The 19,400-nt window shown below is 46.6% G+C and overlaps 2 protein-coding genes across 3 annotated transcripts; one reads left to right on the top strand and one right to left on the bottom strand.

Annotated features, from left to right (window-relative positions):
• The first annotated feature begins 8 nt into the window (after window positions 1-8).
• Window positions 9-7,516, top strand: GABARAPL2 (GABA type A receptor associated protein like 2). Its single transcript, XM_035117636.3, has 4 exons — window positions 9-180; window positions 389-444; window positions 2,953-3,125; window positions 6,995-7,516. The coding sequence occupies exons 1-4, from the start codon at window positions 147-149 to the stop codon at window positions 7,083-7,085; spliced, it is 354 nt and encodes a 117-aa protein (XP_034973527.1). The 5' UTR covers window positions 9-146; the 3' UTR covers window positions 7,086-7,516.
• ADAT1 (adenosine deaminase tRNA specific 1) lies at window positions 6,500-18,728 on the bottom strand. 2 transcript variants are annotated; one of them, XM_035117635.3, is made up of 9 exons: window positions 18,175-18,713; window positions 17,150-17,218; window positions 16,919-16,973; window positions 15,900-16,030; window positions 14,951-15,446; window positions 14,656-14,801; window positions 13,752-13,851; window positions 10,798-10,884; window positions 6,500-9,329 (listed from the first exon to the last, which is right to left on the bottom strand). In XM_035117635.3, the coding sequence occupies exons 1-9, from the start codon at window positions 18,326-18,328 to the stop codon at window positions 9,197-9,199; spliced, it is 1,371 nt and encodes a 456-aa protein (XP_034973526.1). In that variant the 5' UTR covers window positions 18,329-18,713; the 3' UTR covers window positions 6,500-9,196. The 2 variants fall into 2 exon arrangements, with proteins under 2 accessions (XP_034973526.1, XP_088527134.1); XM_088671008.1 differs by lacking the exon at window positions 15,900-16,030 and having other exon boundaries at window positions 16,919-17,218; window positions 18,175-18,728.
• Window positions 18,729-19,400: the final 672 nt, after the last annotated feature.

Below are 19,400 nucleotides of genomic sequence, written 5' to 3'. Positions count from 1 at the left end.
AAGTCCCGCCCGCCGTGCCGTAGTGGTGGCTGCTGCTCGTCGTTGTTGTTGTTGTTGTGACGGTGGCACTACGGGCCCGACGGACCGAGAGGAAGACCGACAGGCCAGCCCCTCCCTTCCTTCCCCCGCCCGCCCGCACCGGCGCCATGAAGTGGATGTTCAAGGAGGACCACGCGCTGGGTGAGGGGCCAGGAGGGAGGAGCAGGCCGCCTTCTCCGGGGATGAGGCCCGGCCTGGTCCCCGGCCTCGGGAGGGGGGCGTCTCTCTCGCCACACGCGCAGCGCCGCGGGTCGGGGGGTGGGAAGGGCGGGTAGCGGGCCGCTGGGCTCTGCCGCCGGCCGGTGTCTCCCCGCCCCTCCTGACGCGCCCCCCTTGTTTGTCTCCGCAGAGCACCGCTGCGTGGAGTCCGCCAAGATCCGGGCCAAGTACCCTGACCGCGTCCCGGTAAGTCTCTCGCGGCCGCTACTTCGTCTTTCTTTCGGGGAGGAGGCCCGAAGGTTCGCGCGGGGTGGGGTTTGGGTGGGCTGGGCCTCTTCAGCATCGGTGCAGGTTGGTTCCCCTTCGAAATCCGCCCTGCGGAGACGAAGCAACAAACAGCCTGTTTGGCCCGAGCATCTTTCCCCTCTTCCGCCTTGCCCGGTTGGTAGGAATCTTTCACTTAGGCCTGTAAAGGGAGGGAGGGAGCGAGGGAAGACATTCTCCTGGATCTTCCGTTCCCGACATGAGCTGGGGAATTCAGTCATAAGAAACAAGCAAACGGGTTCCCATTATGTAGATGTGTACAGAAATTCAGATATTCTGAGATTTAGTTGGATCAAAAAGGGGGGACTATAATCCTCTCAAAGACTATATGGTAATGTTGTTTGATTATCTTAAGGATAACTTACCGGTATAACAAAAAGGCAAGGGAAATAATAATTTGTTAACAGCTGTTAGAAAAATATGCTAGAATTGGAAAAATATAATTTACTTTTCCATAGATTTTTGACTACTCAAATAACAGTTTGCACACTAGCCAAACAGATGCTCCAATAGGAAGCGCAGGGCAAGGATATGGGAGCCATCGTCCTCTTCCCACTTTGATAGCTATATCCATCATCAATTTGTCTAAATCCCATTTAAAGCTAACCAAGTTGGTTACCATAATAGAATTGTAGAGTTGGAAAGGACCCCAAGGGTCATCTAGTCAAACTACCAGCAATGTAGGAATCTCAATTAAAGCATGCATGACAGATGGCCATCCAACCTCTGCTTAAAAACCTCAAATGAAGGAGAATCCACCACAACATATCATGGGACCAAATTCTATCGCTAAATTATGGATTATGTGCAGATGTACTTTTTTTGTCTGTCCTATATCTTCTAGCATTTAGCTTCATCAGATTACCTCTACATTACTCTTAGAATTTTGAAGTGTCAGGCATAGCTCTAGTGGCTTTAGCCCAAACGTAGCAGAGTTTTCCTGCACAGTGCAGAAGCTAGTTGAGGTGGAAATGACTAGTCGGCTAGACGCAGAATAACTATTTACAGGATTTATTAAAAGAAAATAAAACCAGCAGAGTTTCTGCATATAAAGCAAAGCAAAATAAATCCTCTCTCTCTCCAACCATACGCAGCACTCCTACTCCTAACACCACAATAAACAACTGTGCTAGCATTCCTAGATAACAGAGTTCAGTGCTGGTCATTAACCAATGAGAGAGTTGTTGCCAGGCCAGGCAGACTTTGGCTTTCTGCCAAGAGTAAATTGACACTGCCTTGAGTTAATAGTGTGAAGCAAGAATCTGTAAGTTTCCCATGAGAACCAATTATCAGAAACTGAACACCCCCTCACAGATTCTGCTGGACAATTAACATCAATTGACACCTGTGTAAGAACTTTTACTGTTCACTCATTTTTTCCAGCAAACCTAAACCCTTGCACATTTGCTTGTTCTTTATCTTTGACAATGGTTTTGTTAACATATCTGCCACATTCTGATCACTTGATACATAGGTACATGTGATTAATTGTCTTGTACACTGCAACGTACATTTTGGTATTTCACAGCAATATGTTTTGAACGTGATTTGAAACCCTCTGTTTTACTTAAGGTTATACAAGCCTGATTATCAATGTAAACTTCTTTGGTTCTCCACAATATACAGTTAAATCCTCTAACAAACGCTTGAAATAAACCACCTCGTTGCACAATTCACTCAATGCGGCGTACTCAGATTCCGTTGAGGACACATTTACAACGTTCTGCTTGCGCAATTGCCAGCTGATTAAAGCTCCACCGAACATTATGACTAAATCCTGTGACAGATTTTCTATCTGGCAAATTTCCCCAGTCACTATCACAGTAGCAACTCAACATTTCATCCTCTGAAGAATTTAGTTGTAACATATATTGTCTGTTTGAGATATCTCAGAACTTGCTTTACCCCTTTCCAGGCATTTAGTGTGGGTTTTGAGACCAATCTACTTAGTATGCCTACTGCATAGCTAATATCAGGTCTGGACCATTGTGTTAGATACAATAGACTTCCAGATTACAGAATGATATACACCTGGATGTTCAAATTCAGGACTCTCATATATTATGAGAGTGGGAAGCAATGGCAGTTCCAAACACCTCATAGAACACATGGCTGTGATCTAGCCTTAAGGCCACCAAGGATTGTGTGACTATAGCTGTATCAGATCCCTGCAGGAAAGGATATGGTTGGGGCAGCCACTCATTGAAGTTTGGGGAAAGGCCCTTGTGGCTTAACCTTGAGTGCCAAAGTCCTCCCTCCCTTTGCAATTCAGAGAACTGAGAAGAGGTTGTGACATGCTGTGGCTGGTCTTGTCTATCAATTTTTCTGCTGAGCCTCTCCAACTGCCATTGAGTATATTGTCCTTGTGTTGATGTTCTGATGTATCCTGCCCCCCCTCCATTTTACCCCCCTCCATTGTCCTTTGAGCAGGTGATTGTTGAAAAGGTCTCAGGCTCTCAGATTGTGGACATTGACAAGCGGAAGTACCTGGTTCCATCTGACATCACTGTGGCTCAGTTTATGTGGATCATCCGGAAGAGGATTCAGCTGCCATCTGAGAAGGCAATATTCCTCTTTGTAGACAAGACTGTCCCACAATCCAGGTGAGGATCTTCCTTCTTCAAGGACAACAGCTGCCATTTTCTCATGGAAAACAAAGCTATGACTAGCTGTCTAAAATGGCATGGTCCTCCAGGGCACTTTGGCTTGTGTCCTGAAATAACTGTTTCCAGTCTTTGCAGTTGCATGTTCAATGTGAAATTGGCTTCCTCACTCCAAGGGAAAGGAAGCAGTTTGCAGCCACAGCTGAGATGATCTAGGGCAGGGGTGGTTAACATGTGGTCCTTCATACATTGCTAAATTGCAACTCTTATCACTCCTCACTCTAGTCATGGTGGCTTGGGCTGAAAGGAGTTGTAATCCAGCAATATCTGGATGGCTAGATATTTTCCATCTCTGATTTTGGAGTATGAATGACGATTCATTCCTCAAAGGAATCATGGGTGGGGAGAGTGCTGTTGCACCCAGGTCCAGCTTTCGAGCTTCCCTTAGGCACTTGGATGCTAGGCTAGATGAGCTTTTGGCCTGATCCAGAATCAGTTGAAATGGACAATGAGGGTCATCTAGTCCAATCCCCTGAAGTGCAGGAATATTTTGCCCATAACCCTGAGATTGAGAGTCTCATGCCCTACAGACTGAGACAGCTCTTGTAATGGACTTTGGCAGTGAGGAAGCAATGCTGCTAAAACAGTCTTTACTAAACTGCAGTCATGGTTTATTAGTTTATTAAGGAGTTACACACACAGGAATGACATGCACCCTGCAGCCCTAACTGTTCACCCAACTGTCACAGCTGTGCCAACTGCCATAACTGTCACATCCATCACATCTCCCTTTCACAGTAAAGTTAAGGAAAAGGAAAAATCAGAAATAATAAAAAAGTAAACAGTAATAAACAATAAATAACAACAAACAATAATAAACATGCATATTCATGACATATATCTTTGAGGCATATACACACACTTACCATATGAGGTTACATATGCAGGTCGCCTTACATCCGTTTGCATATTGGATGTTCTCCCAGTTTCCTCTCCGTTATCACTTTGTATTTCCTTTCTATTCCCAATCAATATACTTTTCAAATATTGCATTTTTTCGTGGAGTGCAGTACTTTTGAAATTCTTCCAGAACCTCGTCCACAGTCTGTGGTTCATCATCAGGAAAACTAAATATCTCATAAATCTGTACTGCCTCTTCTCCTACACAATTCAACAAAACAGCAACCTGCCTCTTTGCCGAAAAACGACCAGCTCCAGAAGCCGTCAAATACACACGAAAAGCTTGCTCCCATCGTCTCCAATTCTTTGCCAGGTTTCCTTGGAGCACAAGAGGACACGTAGGTCAAAAAGAGTCCATCTTCTGACACCATGTGGCGATGTGGGTTAAACCACAGAGCCTAGGGCTTGCTGATCAGAAGGTCGGCGGTTTGAATCCCTGTGACGGGGTGAGCTCCCGTTGCTTGGTCCCAGCTCCTGCCAACCTAGCAGTTCGAAAGCACATCAAAATGCAAGTAGATAAATAGGAACTGCTATAGTGGGAAGGTAAATGGCGTTTCCATGTGCTGCTCTGGTTTGCCAGAAGCGGCTTTGTCATGCTGGCCACATGACCTGGAAGCTATACGCCGGCTCCCTCGGCCAATAATGCGAGATGAGCGCGCAACCCCAGAGTCGGTCACGACTGGACCTAATGGTCAGGGGTCCCTTTACCTTTAATGGACTTTGGCAGTGAGGAAGCAATGCTGCTAAAACAGTCTTTACTAAACTGCAGTCATAGTTTATTAGTTTATTAAGGAGTTACACACACAGGAATGACATCCACCCTGCAGCCCTAACTGTTCACCCAACTGTCACAGCTGTGCCAACTGCCATAACTCTCACATACATCACAGCTCTCATATTCATACAATTGTTTGTAAGCTGTCCGGTTCGTGGCGAGCTATGCTTGCATCATACACTCATAGCAAAGCAGTGAGAGATTGCCCAGGCACCTCCTGAATATTCTGCTTCCACTAAGAGAGGTAGGGAACTCTTGGTCCAAAGACTGGATCCATCCTTAGGACCTCTGCATCCAAGCCTTGGTGTCCTTTCCTCATCCTAGTTCTGCCCTTCCTGTGCACTGTGATACCCCCACCCCATTCCAAAAACACACACTCACTGCAATTAGGCTTTCAGAAAGCTTTATATTGACTCTAATAGAAGTGTGCTGCCACCACCCCACAGGCCTGTGTGGGGATAAAATCTTCATGGAATGTGCAGCTTGTGAGGGAAGGAGTTGACTTTCTCTGCTCCTTCTCCCTTCTGGTAACTAGGGTTGAAATAAAAGCTTAAATCTTTATTTCTAGCTAATTGCTATAAGTGGTGGAAGGAGCACAAGGTGGTTCTACCCACTTTTGCTTTGGCTGCACCTTCCGCTGGCTAAGAGGGAATGTAGAAATATGCTGCCCAGTTTTAAGAAAACAAGTAGTCTTTAACCCTTTTACTTAGTCATCATAAGGGCAAGAATTTCTTTTGTTGTGGGTTATAGCAGCATTTTTCCTCCAGTGGCCCATGGCTGCAGCTTATACCTGCAGCTGTGTGTGTATGTGTTTTTTTTATTCATGGATATCCCTCCTGCCTTCTGTTGTGGAATCCGAGGCATCATACAGATGGGCTCTCATATATTGATTTTCCTTTGGGGGTGCTACTGTAGTCTAACTATGTTAGGCTATGTATAGCTGAGGGTTGTTTTTTTTTTTTTTTTTGCTTTTGTTGAGTTGTGGTGTTCTAATCTTCCTCCTCAACTCTCCACAAAGTGTCTGGATATAGAATTAAAACATGATTTAGTGCATTACCTTAGACAATATACTTTTTCTAAACCATTTCTGCTCCTTTTCCTGTTTTTCTCCAGCCCCACCCCAGCAATCCAAACTTTTGCTTACTGCAGCCAATGTCTGTTCAGAGACAGAGTGTTAATTACAGCCATGAAGAAAAGGAAATTACTGTGCTAGTTTAGAATACACAAATGTTCCTAATTTCAGAGCAGCATGAATAGCAGAGCTCAAGTTGTGTACACAGGAATATGCAAGATCACCCAGGTGGTCACTATAGAAAAATCTGTAATGCTTGTAACTGATTTGGGGAGTAGGAGTGTTTACCCTTTTTCTTTTCTCTCTGCCATTTTTTCCTTCAAAGTTTCCCTTACCCACATGAAATAAGGCTGACTACATCTTCCCCAGACCCTAGTATTAAGTCAGAATTTAATCCCTTATGCCGAATTCATGATGTTAGAGGATCAGTATTTTATGGTTTTAAACAATTCAATCCTATGCCTACCTACTCAGAAATAAGCCCACTAGAATTCTGCAGGCATAATTCCCAAGACTGCAGCCCAAGTATAGATCTAATGTGCTTCTGTTCATTTATTTTTGCCAGGCTTTTTTTAAACCTTCATATTTTTATTAGATTACAGATTGACTTTCTCAAGAGGTAGATAACATTTTAATCTTTTGTCATGAACTTCAGTCTTTGTAAAATGTTGCAGCTTAACAGGAATTTATATTGAGCTTAATACCAGAACAGTCTCTTGAGCAGTTTACAAAAAGACAGCAAATTATTTACACACACACACACACACACACACACACACACACTATATAAAAACCAGATGAAACAACAAAATCCTGGGCAACCATAACCTCCTGAACCAGAGTGCTATCCCTTCCTATCTCTTGCTAAGGGATATTCTGATAACATTCCAGAAACTCTAGAGGCTGCAAGTGGTTATAGTAATCATTACATGGTACAAGTAGAAAATGTTTTGTTTAAAGAATTGCCTGGGCTTCCATTCAGTTTGCATTTCCTCTTAGTTGCTATGTAGACTCCTTTGATACCTTAGCAAGTTCCTCACTGTCTTATTTTGTTACCTTCAGCCTGACAATGGGACAGCTTTACGAGAAGGAGAAGGACGAGGATGGCTTCCTGTATGTGGCCTATAGTGGAGAAAACACCTTTGGCATCTGATTGCATCTCCTTCCCTCTTGTGTCTTGTAAATAGCCTCTTGTTTGTGATCATGACCCCGGGGCACATCCTGCATCTGTCACTGGGTTGATTTAATATATGGATAGATTTTTGTTAGCCTGGTAATTTATGAAAGTTTTATTTCCCCATTGCACATTGTACTCATAGCTGTAAATTCCATAGTCTCTCTCCTCTGGGACACATATACTGACATTATTTAAATACTGAAGCAAGGTAGTTGAGGGACTAAAGTGATGGGGGGAGGGGGATTTTGAAATGAAGGTTTGACTAATTATTAATTATTACAGTTTCATAGTAAGGGCGCTTTTAGATTGTTCCAAACAGTCTCAAGATGCTAATATGTTGATTTTGGCTAGTGTCTTCCTCTTGATGAATTTTGCTAGAGGAAACTGATTAAAATTCCTCTCACAAATATGTTTCGGTTCTATGTTACTTCAGCTTCACTTTCTAACACACAGTCTTACGAGGTCAAGCTTTACAAGGGCTAATCAATAACCATGTTGTATTGCTAGTATTCAGAGTAAAGACAGATAGATCCAGCTACAGTCATGGAGGTGGGCATATTTGCTCTCCACACCCAAAAAGCAGGTAGATGCCAGATGTAGCCAGTTCTGTTCGAAGCACACCTTAATGATGTCATGAAAACTAGCATTACATCACATGTTCTTAGTTATCTGGCTTTGTGGGTACCTTGTTTATAATTAACAAAGAGGCAGCCAACTATGGCAGATTGTATCAATTAAGTACATAGGTTTTCAGTGAATAAGCAGGATGGGCATCAGGAAGTTTCACAAGCCCTGTGACATTCACCTCCCCCAAGGCTGCATTTACAATGATGGCTGGCCGCAAAATCCTATGCAGTAATATGTTGGCACTCATGAGAACAATCAGGCGGCTCTTTAAATCTTTGAGGAGTGAGCTGGCCTCCTTCCCCCTCCTGCAGCAGCAATGGACTTCCTCTCCTTGGTGTTCATCCCCTGGTGCCTTTGTTGCACAGGTCTATCAAGTACACTCACCTCTGAGCCATACTAAAACACAGCTGTGTAATCTATTGTTATCACAGGATACATTTTCAATAATGCATTCATCATCACAATCCAGTTTAGACAGTTGCTGTGCTGACCTCAAAATTCTCTAAAAGCTGATAAAGCTAAATGGAATTGTTTACTATACAAAGTAGCCTAGCTTGCTTTAGTAGAACAACTCCTAAATAGCTTGTTTTAACAGCACTAGGCTCTTGAGCCAGAGAAAACAAACATGGTATGCTCCAGATTGTTGCACTACTACATGGTCAGTGGTAAAGGATGACTGGATTGGTCCAGCAACATCTGAGGGCACATTGATAACCCCTGCTCTAAGCATTTATGTTCAAACAACCAGCATACAAGAGTCAATTTCAATCTGTCCTATACAGTAAGACCGCAATCTATGCTGGGGTTATGTTCCAGGAATCACACCTAAAGCCAAAAATCCTGTACAATCAAAACATTGGGTGCAATAGTGGGTGGGGATTGCCAAAGTCTCTTTTTTTAAAAATTGCAAAGTGCATAAAGTTGAATGCACACAAATTAAATGTGCATAATTTGCAGGCTTACTGTACTCAATACGTTTCTAAAACTTCCATCAACAAAAGCCTAAATAATACCTTCTTAAAATGGGTATACAATTAAAATTATTCATATCAAGTACCAGAACTGCAAATCATATCAAGGTCTAACATTACACAATTGGAGATCCCACTTTTTGTCTACTACACTTAATTAACAATAGATTTGCAAGAGCTGTTTGCAATCTCAGCCTGTTACATAAAGACAAAAACAGAAAAGACCATGCTGCGACAATTAAGTAACAGGGTTCATGGGCTGCTACCTTGTTTTAGTATGCCCTTTTGTTAAAATGCAAATGATGGGGGTGGCTAAGTATGTAAGAGTCTTGGTGGTTTAAAAAGAAGTTTCAGAAATTTTAATCTTGCAAGTTTAAATCATTGCAGCTCTATGCATGTCAGTCACAGGAGGGACCAGTAACATCCCACCCCCTAGGTGAGGCAGTCTTGCCTCTGAGCCAGGTGTCACAGATGTGCAACTTCCTCCTCTCACGTGAAGTGCAGGTAATCGCGACTGTTCCTCACCCAGCAGCCCAAAGCTTGGCTGTGCAGTGCTTTCCAGGCTTCTTGATAACTGGCAGCGGCTTCCTTATACTCCCAGTAAGTCTTTAATTTCTTCTCTCTGAGAAGGAGAAACAGTCCTGGAATGGGTCACTGTCCTGCCTTGCTCCCCCCTCCCAGCTCTTTGTAAACAAAGGATATCACCACCACTCAGGCCATGCTTAGCCCAACAAATAGCAAACATTCAACAACCACACCAAAACTTCATGGCCAAGGGCTGCAATAAAACATTTTGGTGTAGAAACTGTCACAATCAGCTCTGCCTGTGTTTGCCTTGCAAGGGAGAGGCCCAGAGGAGGCCATATGAAGACCCACAAAGTGGGACACCCAGCAGCAGGAGCCAGCTTGTGCACATACCACCTACTTGGCAAGTTGCTGAAGGTGGAGGGTAGCAGGATAAAAGGAAACTTGGTGTTTTTGCAGAGACTGGAGTAGGCTGTTGACAGCTTTGGCTGTGTTTTGTGGGAGGGGATATCTGTGGACATCTGAAAGGCTGTGAGGCAGGCTCAGGCCTGAACAAAAGCTTTGCACTCAGCCAATGTTTATTACGTAACCTTTTTATTTTTAAGGCCATGCAGCTGCTGCCCACCATAGAGTATCAAAACACCAACTGTATCCAGCACACCAACTTAGCTATGACCATCCCTGCTCTTGCCAGCAACTTTGCTGAAGAAGGGCAGGTTTTGCTCCTCTCTGGGCACTCTGTGGCTGAACAAGAAAGGAAGTGAGGCACCCAAGATAAACAGGGCAGAGGCCCACTGTTTTCAGCAGCTCCTGTCCCATCAAAGTGTGCAGGAAGCTACCGGTACCTGAATATAGAAATACTGCCCCCTCCTGCCCACAGGGAGGGACAACTGTGTCAAACCATAACCAGCTGCCTGGGCACCAGTCTCTGCCTCAAGGGTACAGAGAGACAGGAAACAGGCAAAGGGCAAACAAAACCCCAGGAAATTGCAAAACTAAGCAAAGCCCAAAATATGTTTGAGGAAGGAGAAGTTATGCAAGCAGCATGGGGGCCAGCATTCCACTTAGTACACACAGCACATCTAGGCAGCCTGCAGAAGCAGGTGCTGGCAGGGAGTGTGGCAGAACAGGGAAGATGAGAGCCTGGCCCTGGAAGTGTCTGCACGCAACCTCAATACAGCCAGAGCAAACAGAGCATTAATGCAAAGGTTGTAAGACACCGCAGGGGAAAGCCATTCAGTAAACGGAGATGCAGCTAAACAGAAGTGGGCAGCATACAGGAGGGAAAGCCTGGGAAAGAACAATGATAACAGTGTTTTCTATTAGAAAGACGGAATACAATCTCCATAGGCGAGAGAGAAAAGAGCTAAACAAACTCAGCAGTCCTGCAAATGCCAGCTGCTTTGGACTTTAGCTCTGTCCACTGGCTCACTTTTCCCATGGTCAATTTACCTTTCAAAGGAAAAAGTTGCCAACCCCATGGTGGTACAGGGAGAAGGTGGGGCCCTTCTGCTGTCGGAGAAGTGGAGCATGCAGCAGTTAAAAGACAGTGGGAAATTCCTCACCTGAGAGTTTTTGGCAGTTTTTCCTGTGGAATGCTGGCCGCCAGCTTCAGGAATGCATGAAATAGTTCCACCTTACAGATTTGAGACCTATCAGCAACAGAAGACCAAATTCTGATCATAAGTCTCATTGCAAAAAGAGACAAGGGTGCCAGCTTGTTGGCTGAAGTGCTGCTTTGTCAAGTTTCTGTCCCCAAAAGCCACTGCTAAAACGTTTCTTGCAAGACCTCTGCTTTTTCAGAAATTGACATCTGTAGGTTGACAGGCATTCATAACACCTAATGCCCAAAGGAGACTGGCGCAATTGGCAATCTATGAGGGAATCTGGCATCATAAGGCTTTTTTTCCGTGTGAGTGTGTTTTAAGAAGAGGCTCAAGTTCTTATGATAGTTATATATATATATAAAACCTTTTAAAAATAGAGGCATGCTGCCTAAGGACAGAGAAATTTAAGGAAGTAAAACTGCCAGGATTTATCAGTTGAATTAACACAGCAATCCTGCCTCCCCAAAATCAGATGACTGGGGAAGGTACACAAATGGCATCATCATCATGATGAGTACATTTATATTCCAAGGAATTCAAGATGGTGTACACCAGGGGTTCTGAAACTGTAGTCCATTGGCCTCCAGTGGTTCCGTAGCGTCATTCTGGTGGGCCTGTGGATTTGTGGCTGAAGATGGGAGATGGCACACCAGAACGGGCTTTTTCTGTGGTGGGTCTCTGCTTGTGGAATGCTCTCCCCAAGGAGGCTCACCTGGTGCCTTTGTTACGTATCTTTGTTACATGTCTTTAGACCCCATGCAAAACCAGTCCTCTTCTTCCAGGCCTTTGTTTAATTAAACCACCCATGGCCTTTTAAAGTTTGTTTGTTACTAAGTTATATATTTTTTTGTTTTTATGTTGTAAAGTGCCCTGTGTTGGTACATCATCATCATCATCATAGTCTCCCAAGTCTTAGTCCAATGCTGTGCCCACTACAACACACTGGGTCGTATTTCTCACTTGCTTCTCAACAATGTTTATGTCTAAAATCCAGGAGATGTAGCTATCCTGTCTCATAAGACTCCCATTTCTGACTATGCTTTCTCACGTGGGGCTGCCAAAACTGAACATGATATTGATTCTTGATGCTTTTACATGTCATTATTAATATTATTTGTTAAGTGACTTATTTTTTCATCTACCACCAAAAAAATATCTAAGCAACTTAAGGAAAGATTAAACGCCAAAAAGAAAAATTATAAAACAATTCCAATAAAACAATTCCAATAATCCACAAACAAACCCAGCAGAAAAACAACAACAAAAGCTTCAGCAACAATAATTTTTCATTCAACAGACGATCAACCAGCTTGTCACAATCCATCCTAGGAGAAGATGACTTAATTTTTAACCTGGTGTCGAAAGGATTTTAAAGATGGTGCCAGGACAGACCTCCAAAGATGGAGAAGCCCCCCAAAAAATCCTTGCCCTTGTTGCCACCCACAGATGAAGGCCAAAGGGTCTGGAAAGCTTCTATCAAGAAAGGAGTTCTGAAGGATATTGGGATCCTGAGCCATAAAGGACCTTCCAGGTTAAAACCAGCACTTTGAAATGTGCCGGTAGCCACTGCAGCTGTGCCAAGTCTGGTGTTATATGATCAGCCTGCCTAGGCTGTCAACAAGCCTGTAATAAAATTACTCTGGCCCTTAGCAATACACATGCCCCTTTTCACTGGGGCCGAGATTTCCTTCTAGAATGACTGCAGGCAACTCGGCCCGCTGGGACAGATTGTATGTCTTGGGGATTATTTTCTATTTCATGTATGTTAAGCGTGCCAACGCTGTTGCTTGGTTCCTACGCGCACACATACCCGTGAGGAGCTCATGTGTCTTGCTTGGAATGCTACTGTCCCGAGTAGATTTGACGAAAACACCGCCCTCACTCCCTCATTAATCATCACCGTCTCTCAAGGGTATTTCGCCACTCCCAGTATAGATCCTTGTAGGGCCAAAGTGCTACACTCCAACACCTCCCCTCACCCTGCAATGACAACTGTCCACCCTCTTCTCAGAGGATCTTTGTCTCCTGGGAGGCTGTAAGCTGATCAGCTGCTGACTAAAAACTTTCCCTTGAGATGCCAAGCCTCCTTCCCCATTTCCTTAGAAGCAGCCCAGTAATAAATGGTCTCATTGTCTATGCAGCTGGTACTGTTACGATTGCAGCTGCAACACTTCAGGCTCCTGCTCCACACCGTGGCAGAGATTTCTTTCTAGGGTGATTCCAACCAATTCGGGCCACCCTCCGTGTTCATTTGCAGCTCATGTAAACTGTGTGTCTCGGGCATTATTTTTCATTTAATGTATGTTAAGTGTGTCAGTTCTGTTGCTTGATCCCAACGACTAGACACACACACACACACATATGGAGAATGCTTCACAGCCCACTTGGCCACAATGACTTTCAACAGCGGGAGGCATGTTGATGGCAAGATGGCAACATGTCTCTGACCAGTCGCTGGTGGGATCCTGAGTGGGACAGTGCTCTGTTTGTGCTTGGATCCTACTTGAAGGCTTCCCTTTATGGTATCTGGTTGGCCACTGTGAGAACAGGACACAGGGCTAGATGGGCCTTTGGCCTAATCCAGCTCTAGGGCTTTTCTTGCGTTCCTATGGCAAGACCAAGCAACTGACCTGAAGCATTTATCACTAATGGCAAGGAAGTTAAAAACCAGACAAAATGTCTGCCATGAAGCCAGCTCAGAAAAAGGGTGGGGGTGGTACAGAATGAAGTCAATTGAAAGAGTCAGGCTCTCGTGGTTTGAGACTCACCTCTTCTCTGAAATTCAACAAGTCTGGCTCACTCAGCGCACACACAGAAATCATCCGAAGGAGTGCATCTGCCTCTCACTCACATATTCACACCCACCCACACCCCGCTACCTAGCTGTGGCTCCTGCCACCTGTGACACACACCTGGACTTTGGACTTCCAATCACTTTCTTGGTTGACCCCTGCTTGAAGCCATGTGAAGTGACATCGAGTGGGTGCTCCGGAACAGCACTCCAGCTGATAGCTGGGAGGAAAGAGAGGAGTCACTTGCCACAGAATATGCAAGGGAAACACTAAGTGCCACCTCATAAAGCCCCCAGCTCAGATGATTATCCTTTTGCAGGCAGCCCAACAGACGGCGGCCTTTGCTCCTACCACTGTTACCAGCTGTGGATCACCAGCTTCGCCTTTTGCTGCCCCAATGCCTGCAACCCTATTGCTGGGCACAAACATGATGGGATCTTTCCCCCTCCCTTAAAACCCCCAGCTCAGAACCAGACAGCTCAACAAGCACTTTGGCCATATCACTGAGAAGAAGGCGGAGGCCCAGGTATGCGCTGACACCAAATGTGCACACATTAGTTACCCGCTGCCTCTCTTTTTCCTCCTTTCCCTTCCTCTTACCTGGTGATTTTATTCCTTCCAATGCAGCCAGCATTGCTTTCTATTATTACAAACAGCAATTTTATCAGTAATGTTTATTTGCACTGCTGATAATATCTGTTTATCAATCAAGTCAGCAGAAATACCCAGGGAACTTCCAGAATGAAATCTATTGCTCCCCACTCTACCCCCACCTCCAGTTTCCTTCTCATACAATTTTAGAGTTGGAAGAGACCCCAAGGGTCATCTAGTCCAACCCCCGCAATGCAAGTTGGTCTCTTTGGTTAGATGGCAACGTTGGAATTGTCTTCAGACTTTTATGGCTCTGGTAATGCATACAAACAATAACAATTCCTACAACAGGGTCTCCCTGCTGCCACCTCCAAGCAAGGGAAGGAGAGTGAAAAGCCCAAGCACCCTCATAAACACCCTTGAAGACACCCACCTGCCCCGCAGGGCACCACCTTCCCTTGGTGCAGAGCATGGTTGGCCTGGACTGCTTCACGGCTGTGGATGAAGCCCAGCTGGGACTGCAGGATTTCCACCTCCTGAACTCGGAAGCCATCTGGCAAACACAAAACAGGCAGACCCCTGGGGGACAGAAGAGCACAACCTTCGTTCAGCAACACAGCACAATCCAATGTTTGGAATATGGAAACAAGCATGATCCCCAAAAGTAACTGCAATGGGCTGCTCCATCCACCTGGCTAATACCCTCCCCATCCTCACAACTTGCTCACCTTGCAACGATGGCCCTCTGCAAGGCCTCCTGGCTGTAGGGACAACGGCCCACAACCATGGCTGAAAAGTAGATGGGCTGCTGGAGGAAATGCATCAGGAGGGCTCCCTGGCAGCCAAGGACATTCCAGCGCAACAGCTTATCGCTGCAAGACATAGAGGCTGTCTGGGCTCCACGGCCTGGCTTGATCCGTAGAAGCCCCACGGTGTGGTAGTCGCCACCTGGCCGCTGGGAATCCCCTGCCTCTCCTGGGACACACTTGGCCCCAGTCCTGTGGACATCCACCACTTTGGTTCCTACACGGTCCTCAGCAGGGAGCTCAGCACCACAGACTTTCTGTCTCTTGGGGAAATGGTCAGCTGCCGTCTCTTCAGACTCCCTTTCAGCTGCCAGAGGCCCACAGTCACTGATGCCCCTCTTAGCTGCCTTTGATGGCTTCAGTGGCTGGCAAGGCTGTGCTTCCACTTCCAAGACTGGGATAATTGAAGCATCCCCACCTAGAAGAAAATGGGGGTGGGCTCTTAGAAGACAAAGACAAGCCCACAGAGGAAAAATTCCCTGGAGCATAGAACCCATCCTCTTTTGGGGTGAGGCAACCAGAGCTGCACAGTCTTCCAAGCATGCTCTCCTCATAAATTTGTATAATGGCATTAAGATACTGGCCGTTTATTTTCAATCCCTTTCCTAACAATGCATAGTGTAGAATTCACCCTTTTTATAGCTTACCCACAGTGAGTTTCAATTACCTTTATATCCAGCCCAGTGGCTCAGTGATATGCTGGGCTACTTGGCAGCCAGGCTCTTTCACAATTTCACTGCAGGAACTTACCACCACCTCCACCTCCACCAATGCAGCACAGCCACACCAGGCTACCACCCAGCTCCAAGGGAGGCCACCAAGGGTAGGGGAGAGATTCCCCCAACCAAAAGGGCTGTTTTGACATACTCACAAGGTGTGTGGCTGGAGAAAAAAATAAAGGTGATGTGTGGTTTGAGAATCCACTTCCCTTCCTCCATTCCTGGATGGAAGATGCTGGGCTCTTGGCACACAGCTGCCAGCCATAGCTGGTGTAGGAGGTACCTGGGGGCAAGAGGACAGCTGCTTTACAAGATACATCACCAGCAGTACCCCCTCTGGGGGCACCTGAATCTAATGCCATCCTCCCTGGGACTGCTGAGAAAAACTGCCACTTCATTTGCTTGTTTTAATTTGCATTTATGAGAGTGCTGCAAGAACCTGATGTTGGAGGGCACTCCTTGGTGAGAGAGAAGCATTCCTATGGGGAGGGTGTGTGTAACTAACCTATCTTCTGATGAAAGCTTAAGGACAACCTAGGCGGGGTGAGCTGCTACCCTAGAATGCAGGCTTATATTATTAGGTGGGTGAATGTTTGCTAGCATACTGTTGGATTCTGTCATTGGGATGTATTTGGAAGATGGTCCAGTCAGCAGAGGTGGTCTACTCTGGATCTTGACAACTATCCCCGAGTTGCCAATCCCCCTATTTTGGAAGGGTGATTGAGATGGTGGCGGGAGCACACCTGCAGGCACTGTTGGATGAGATGAATTTGCCAGACAGAAACACTTTTTTATGTCCATTGAAAACTTATTTCTCCCCACAAGCTTTCCTCTATTAGTCCATTCTATTTCTGCAGCTTTTAATTTTGGTTGACTTTTTGTTCTTAACTTTGCTTGGTAATTTGTATCACATTTTATATTCTGTTTTTTGTATGCAGCTCAGGTATTCTTTGAACGTACAGCAGTTTACAAATTCTTAAAATAATTGATCAGCCAATTCAAGTAAGTCCTGCTCTTTTGTCAGATGCATTGCAGGAAGGAAAAGTGCAAAGTTTAGCTGGCTTAAAGGGCCACTAAGCTGGAATAAGCAGGCCCCCAAAGAGGCTGCCCATTCCAGGGAATCTTCCAACCTGCGCCCCCACCCCCGTCCATCCGCAAGCTCATTGCTCACCTCTGGAAGCTCCTCTTGGCCACCACTTCGGCATGACTGTCATTGAGGATGTCTCCTGCAGAAGCACCACCACCAAAACCAACAGAGTAAGCCCGACACAGTTCCGCTCCAGGAGGAAGCCAAGCACGTAGCCACACCAGTGTGCAGCTGCCCTTGCTCCATTCCAAGGGGCTTGTGAGGAGGGGGGACCCAGCTCAGCAGGCTCCAGCAGGTGGGAAGGGGGCTGCTTACCAGTCTTCCTCATTTCTGACTGCCCAATGCATTTCGTTCCAGTTCCCATGGCAACAATCACCTTTATTTCTGAGGAGGGTGGAATAATGGTAGTTGGAAGAGGGACAGACAATGTCCACATCAAGGCAGAGAAAAATTTGGGTTGGGCTTCACCCATATAAAGCCAGGCTCAGGAGCAGCAAGGCTGAATCAACAGCAGTTCCGCAGTTGCCTCTGCGGTGTCTTACCCTCATTTCACACACACACTTCTTAAGTCTTAAGTCGCAATAGATGATGTTCCCATGAAAGTTATTTCTTGTTATTCCTCAGGGTAGAAGGCACAATGGGAGAGCCTACCCAGGCTCCCTGGGAAGGGAGTTCCAGAGCCTGGATGCTGCCACTGAGTGCAAGGCCCTGATCCCTTTAGCCTAGGGGAAGAAAGCTCTTGTCTTTCTTCTTTATTCTAGAACCAAACACCCTGGTTTCACAGCCAGGGGGGGGGAGGATAGTGAAACCCCTCTCCTGAAAGTCTTAGTGCTGCGTGGGGGGGGGGGGGGCGATATTCATATGGGATAAAGTAGCCAGGTCCAATCCACTGAAAACTTTAATGGCACAAGTGCTTTGAAACAGACCAGAAGCTCTTGAAGGATGGGAGTCAATACCCTAATCCCAAATGGAACTCTTTCCCCCAAGTATGCCATCCTCTCAACAGTCAGGGGGGAGGTGATCTGCCACACAAGCCAGGGACACAACTAGGGTAACTCACTTGGGGCAACCAAGTTTTGCTAGGAGGAGCTGAATGCAGCAGCAGCAGCCTCCTCGGTTATGTCCAGCAGCACAGCTTACTGCCCCTTGCAAGGCATATCGGTGCAGAAGGCAGACCCATTAAAATAGTAGGCTGGGCTGCTTAATAAGGGTTCCCAAGCTTTCTTTGGCCGTTCTTGACTAACAACACTAGGAAGCGAAATGCCCTCGCTGGATTTCCCTTTAAGGCGCCCCCTCCCGCCGCAGAAGCCAGAGCCCACCTGGTCCTCTCCGAGCCTCACCTGCGCTCTCCACCTGCAGCACCGCCGCCAGCAGAGTCCACTCTCGACCAGCCGCCGGCTTCCCTTGCTTAGGCAGCCGGGCGTCGTAGTGGCTGTAGCACAGGGCGGCCACCTCGTCGGCGGTCCACATCCTTTGGGGCGGCGAAACGGACATCTGCCTCACTCCCTAGCGGGGACCTCCGGAGGTCGCGGGGCTCCAACTCCCAGCCGCCGCCGCCGCCGCCGCCGGGGATGGTGGTGCGGGCAGCAAGACAGAGACGGTCCAGCGGTCCCAGACCTGCCGCAGCACGAGGCGGGCTCCTCCTGCCTCCCCCTGCCCGGCCGAGCATCCCCGCTAAGAGCCTCGTCGCAACAGGCACCGACCCTCCCCCAGGACCCACCAGGCAGAAGGGAGGAAGACGGAAAAGCTCTGTGGCGCCGGTGCCCCGCCCCTCTCTGGGAACGCCAGGATCTAAGGATGCGCTTTGCACACGCTAAGAGGAGCTCTCGCTCGGAGAATATCAGAGCCGGTATCCCTCCCGCCGAGCCTCAGCGGCACTTCCGGCTCCCAGCGTGCCACGTGGGGCGATAATCGGCAGACACCATAGAGACCGAGCCGGACAGAGCGGCTCTCCCATTTAGCCGATCAGAAGCAGCAAGTGAAGGCTGCGCGCATCCCTCTTTTTTAGCTATCGGGAATCCTAGAGGCAATAAGGTATAGAGTGACCGCTCATTTATTTGCAGGGTGGACATCCTGGTTATTTTTTACATCACCTCGGGCGACCCAGGCATTTCAGAAGAGCATCACGCGCTCTGCTCAGAAAACTCAAGCAGCAAAGCCCCGCTCCCGTGTGCTTTGAAGGGGCTACACTGTGTGGCTTTCTGTTCATCTTCCAACTACTAAGAAGTATAAAGGAATAAATCACTACCTGAAGACTGGGGGAAGGCGCATGGGTTTTGTTAAAGGGAACAGGGCTCATAAAAGGGCAACATACAACACCACAGGCCATTTCTCATAAAGTAGCAACAAATGCAAGACAGCTGGAGGAATGCAATATAATAAATGCAATGGATGGCAACATAGCCTTTCGTTTGGAAAAGTCAGGTGACCCCAGCAGGGTGGAAGCCACTGCAATCTAAGCGAGGTTCTTTCTTGATATCCTGCCCCTTTCACTATATGCTGGCTAGCAATCAACAGGGAGCTGAGCCGTGACATTTTACTTCTGATGTTTGCAACCATGGTTATG

This window comes from Zootoca vivipara, chromosome 6 (assembly GCF_965207765.1).
Source record: "Zootoca vivipara chromosome 6, rZooViv2.hap1.1, whole genome shotgun sequence".
Classification (NCBI taxonomy): domain Eukaryota; kingdom Metazoa; phylum Chordata; class Lepidosauria; order Squamata; family Lacertidae; genus Zootoca; species Zootoca vivipara.
This window is presented reverse-complemented; position numbering and strand designations above follow the sequence as displayed.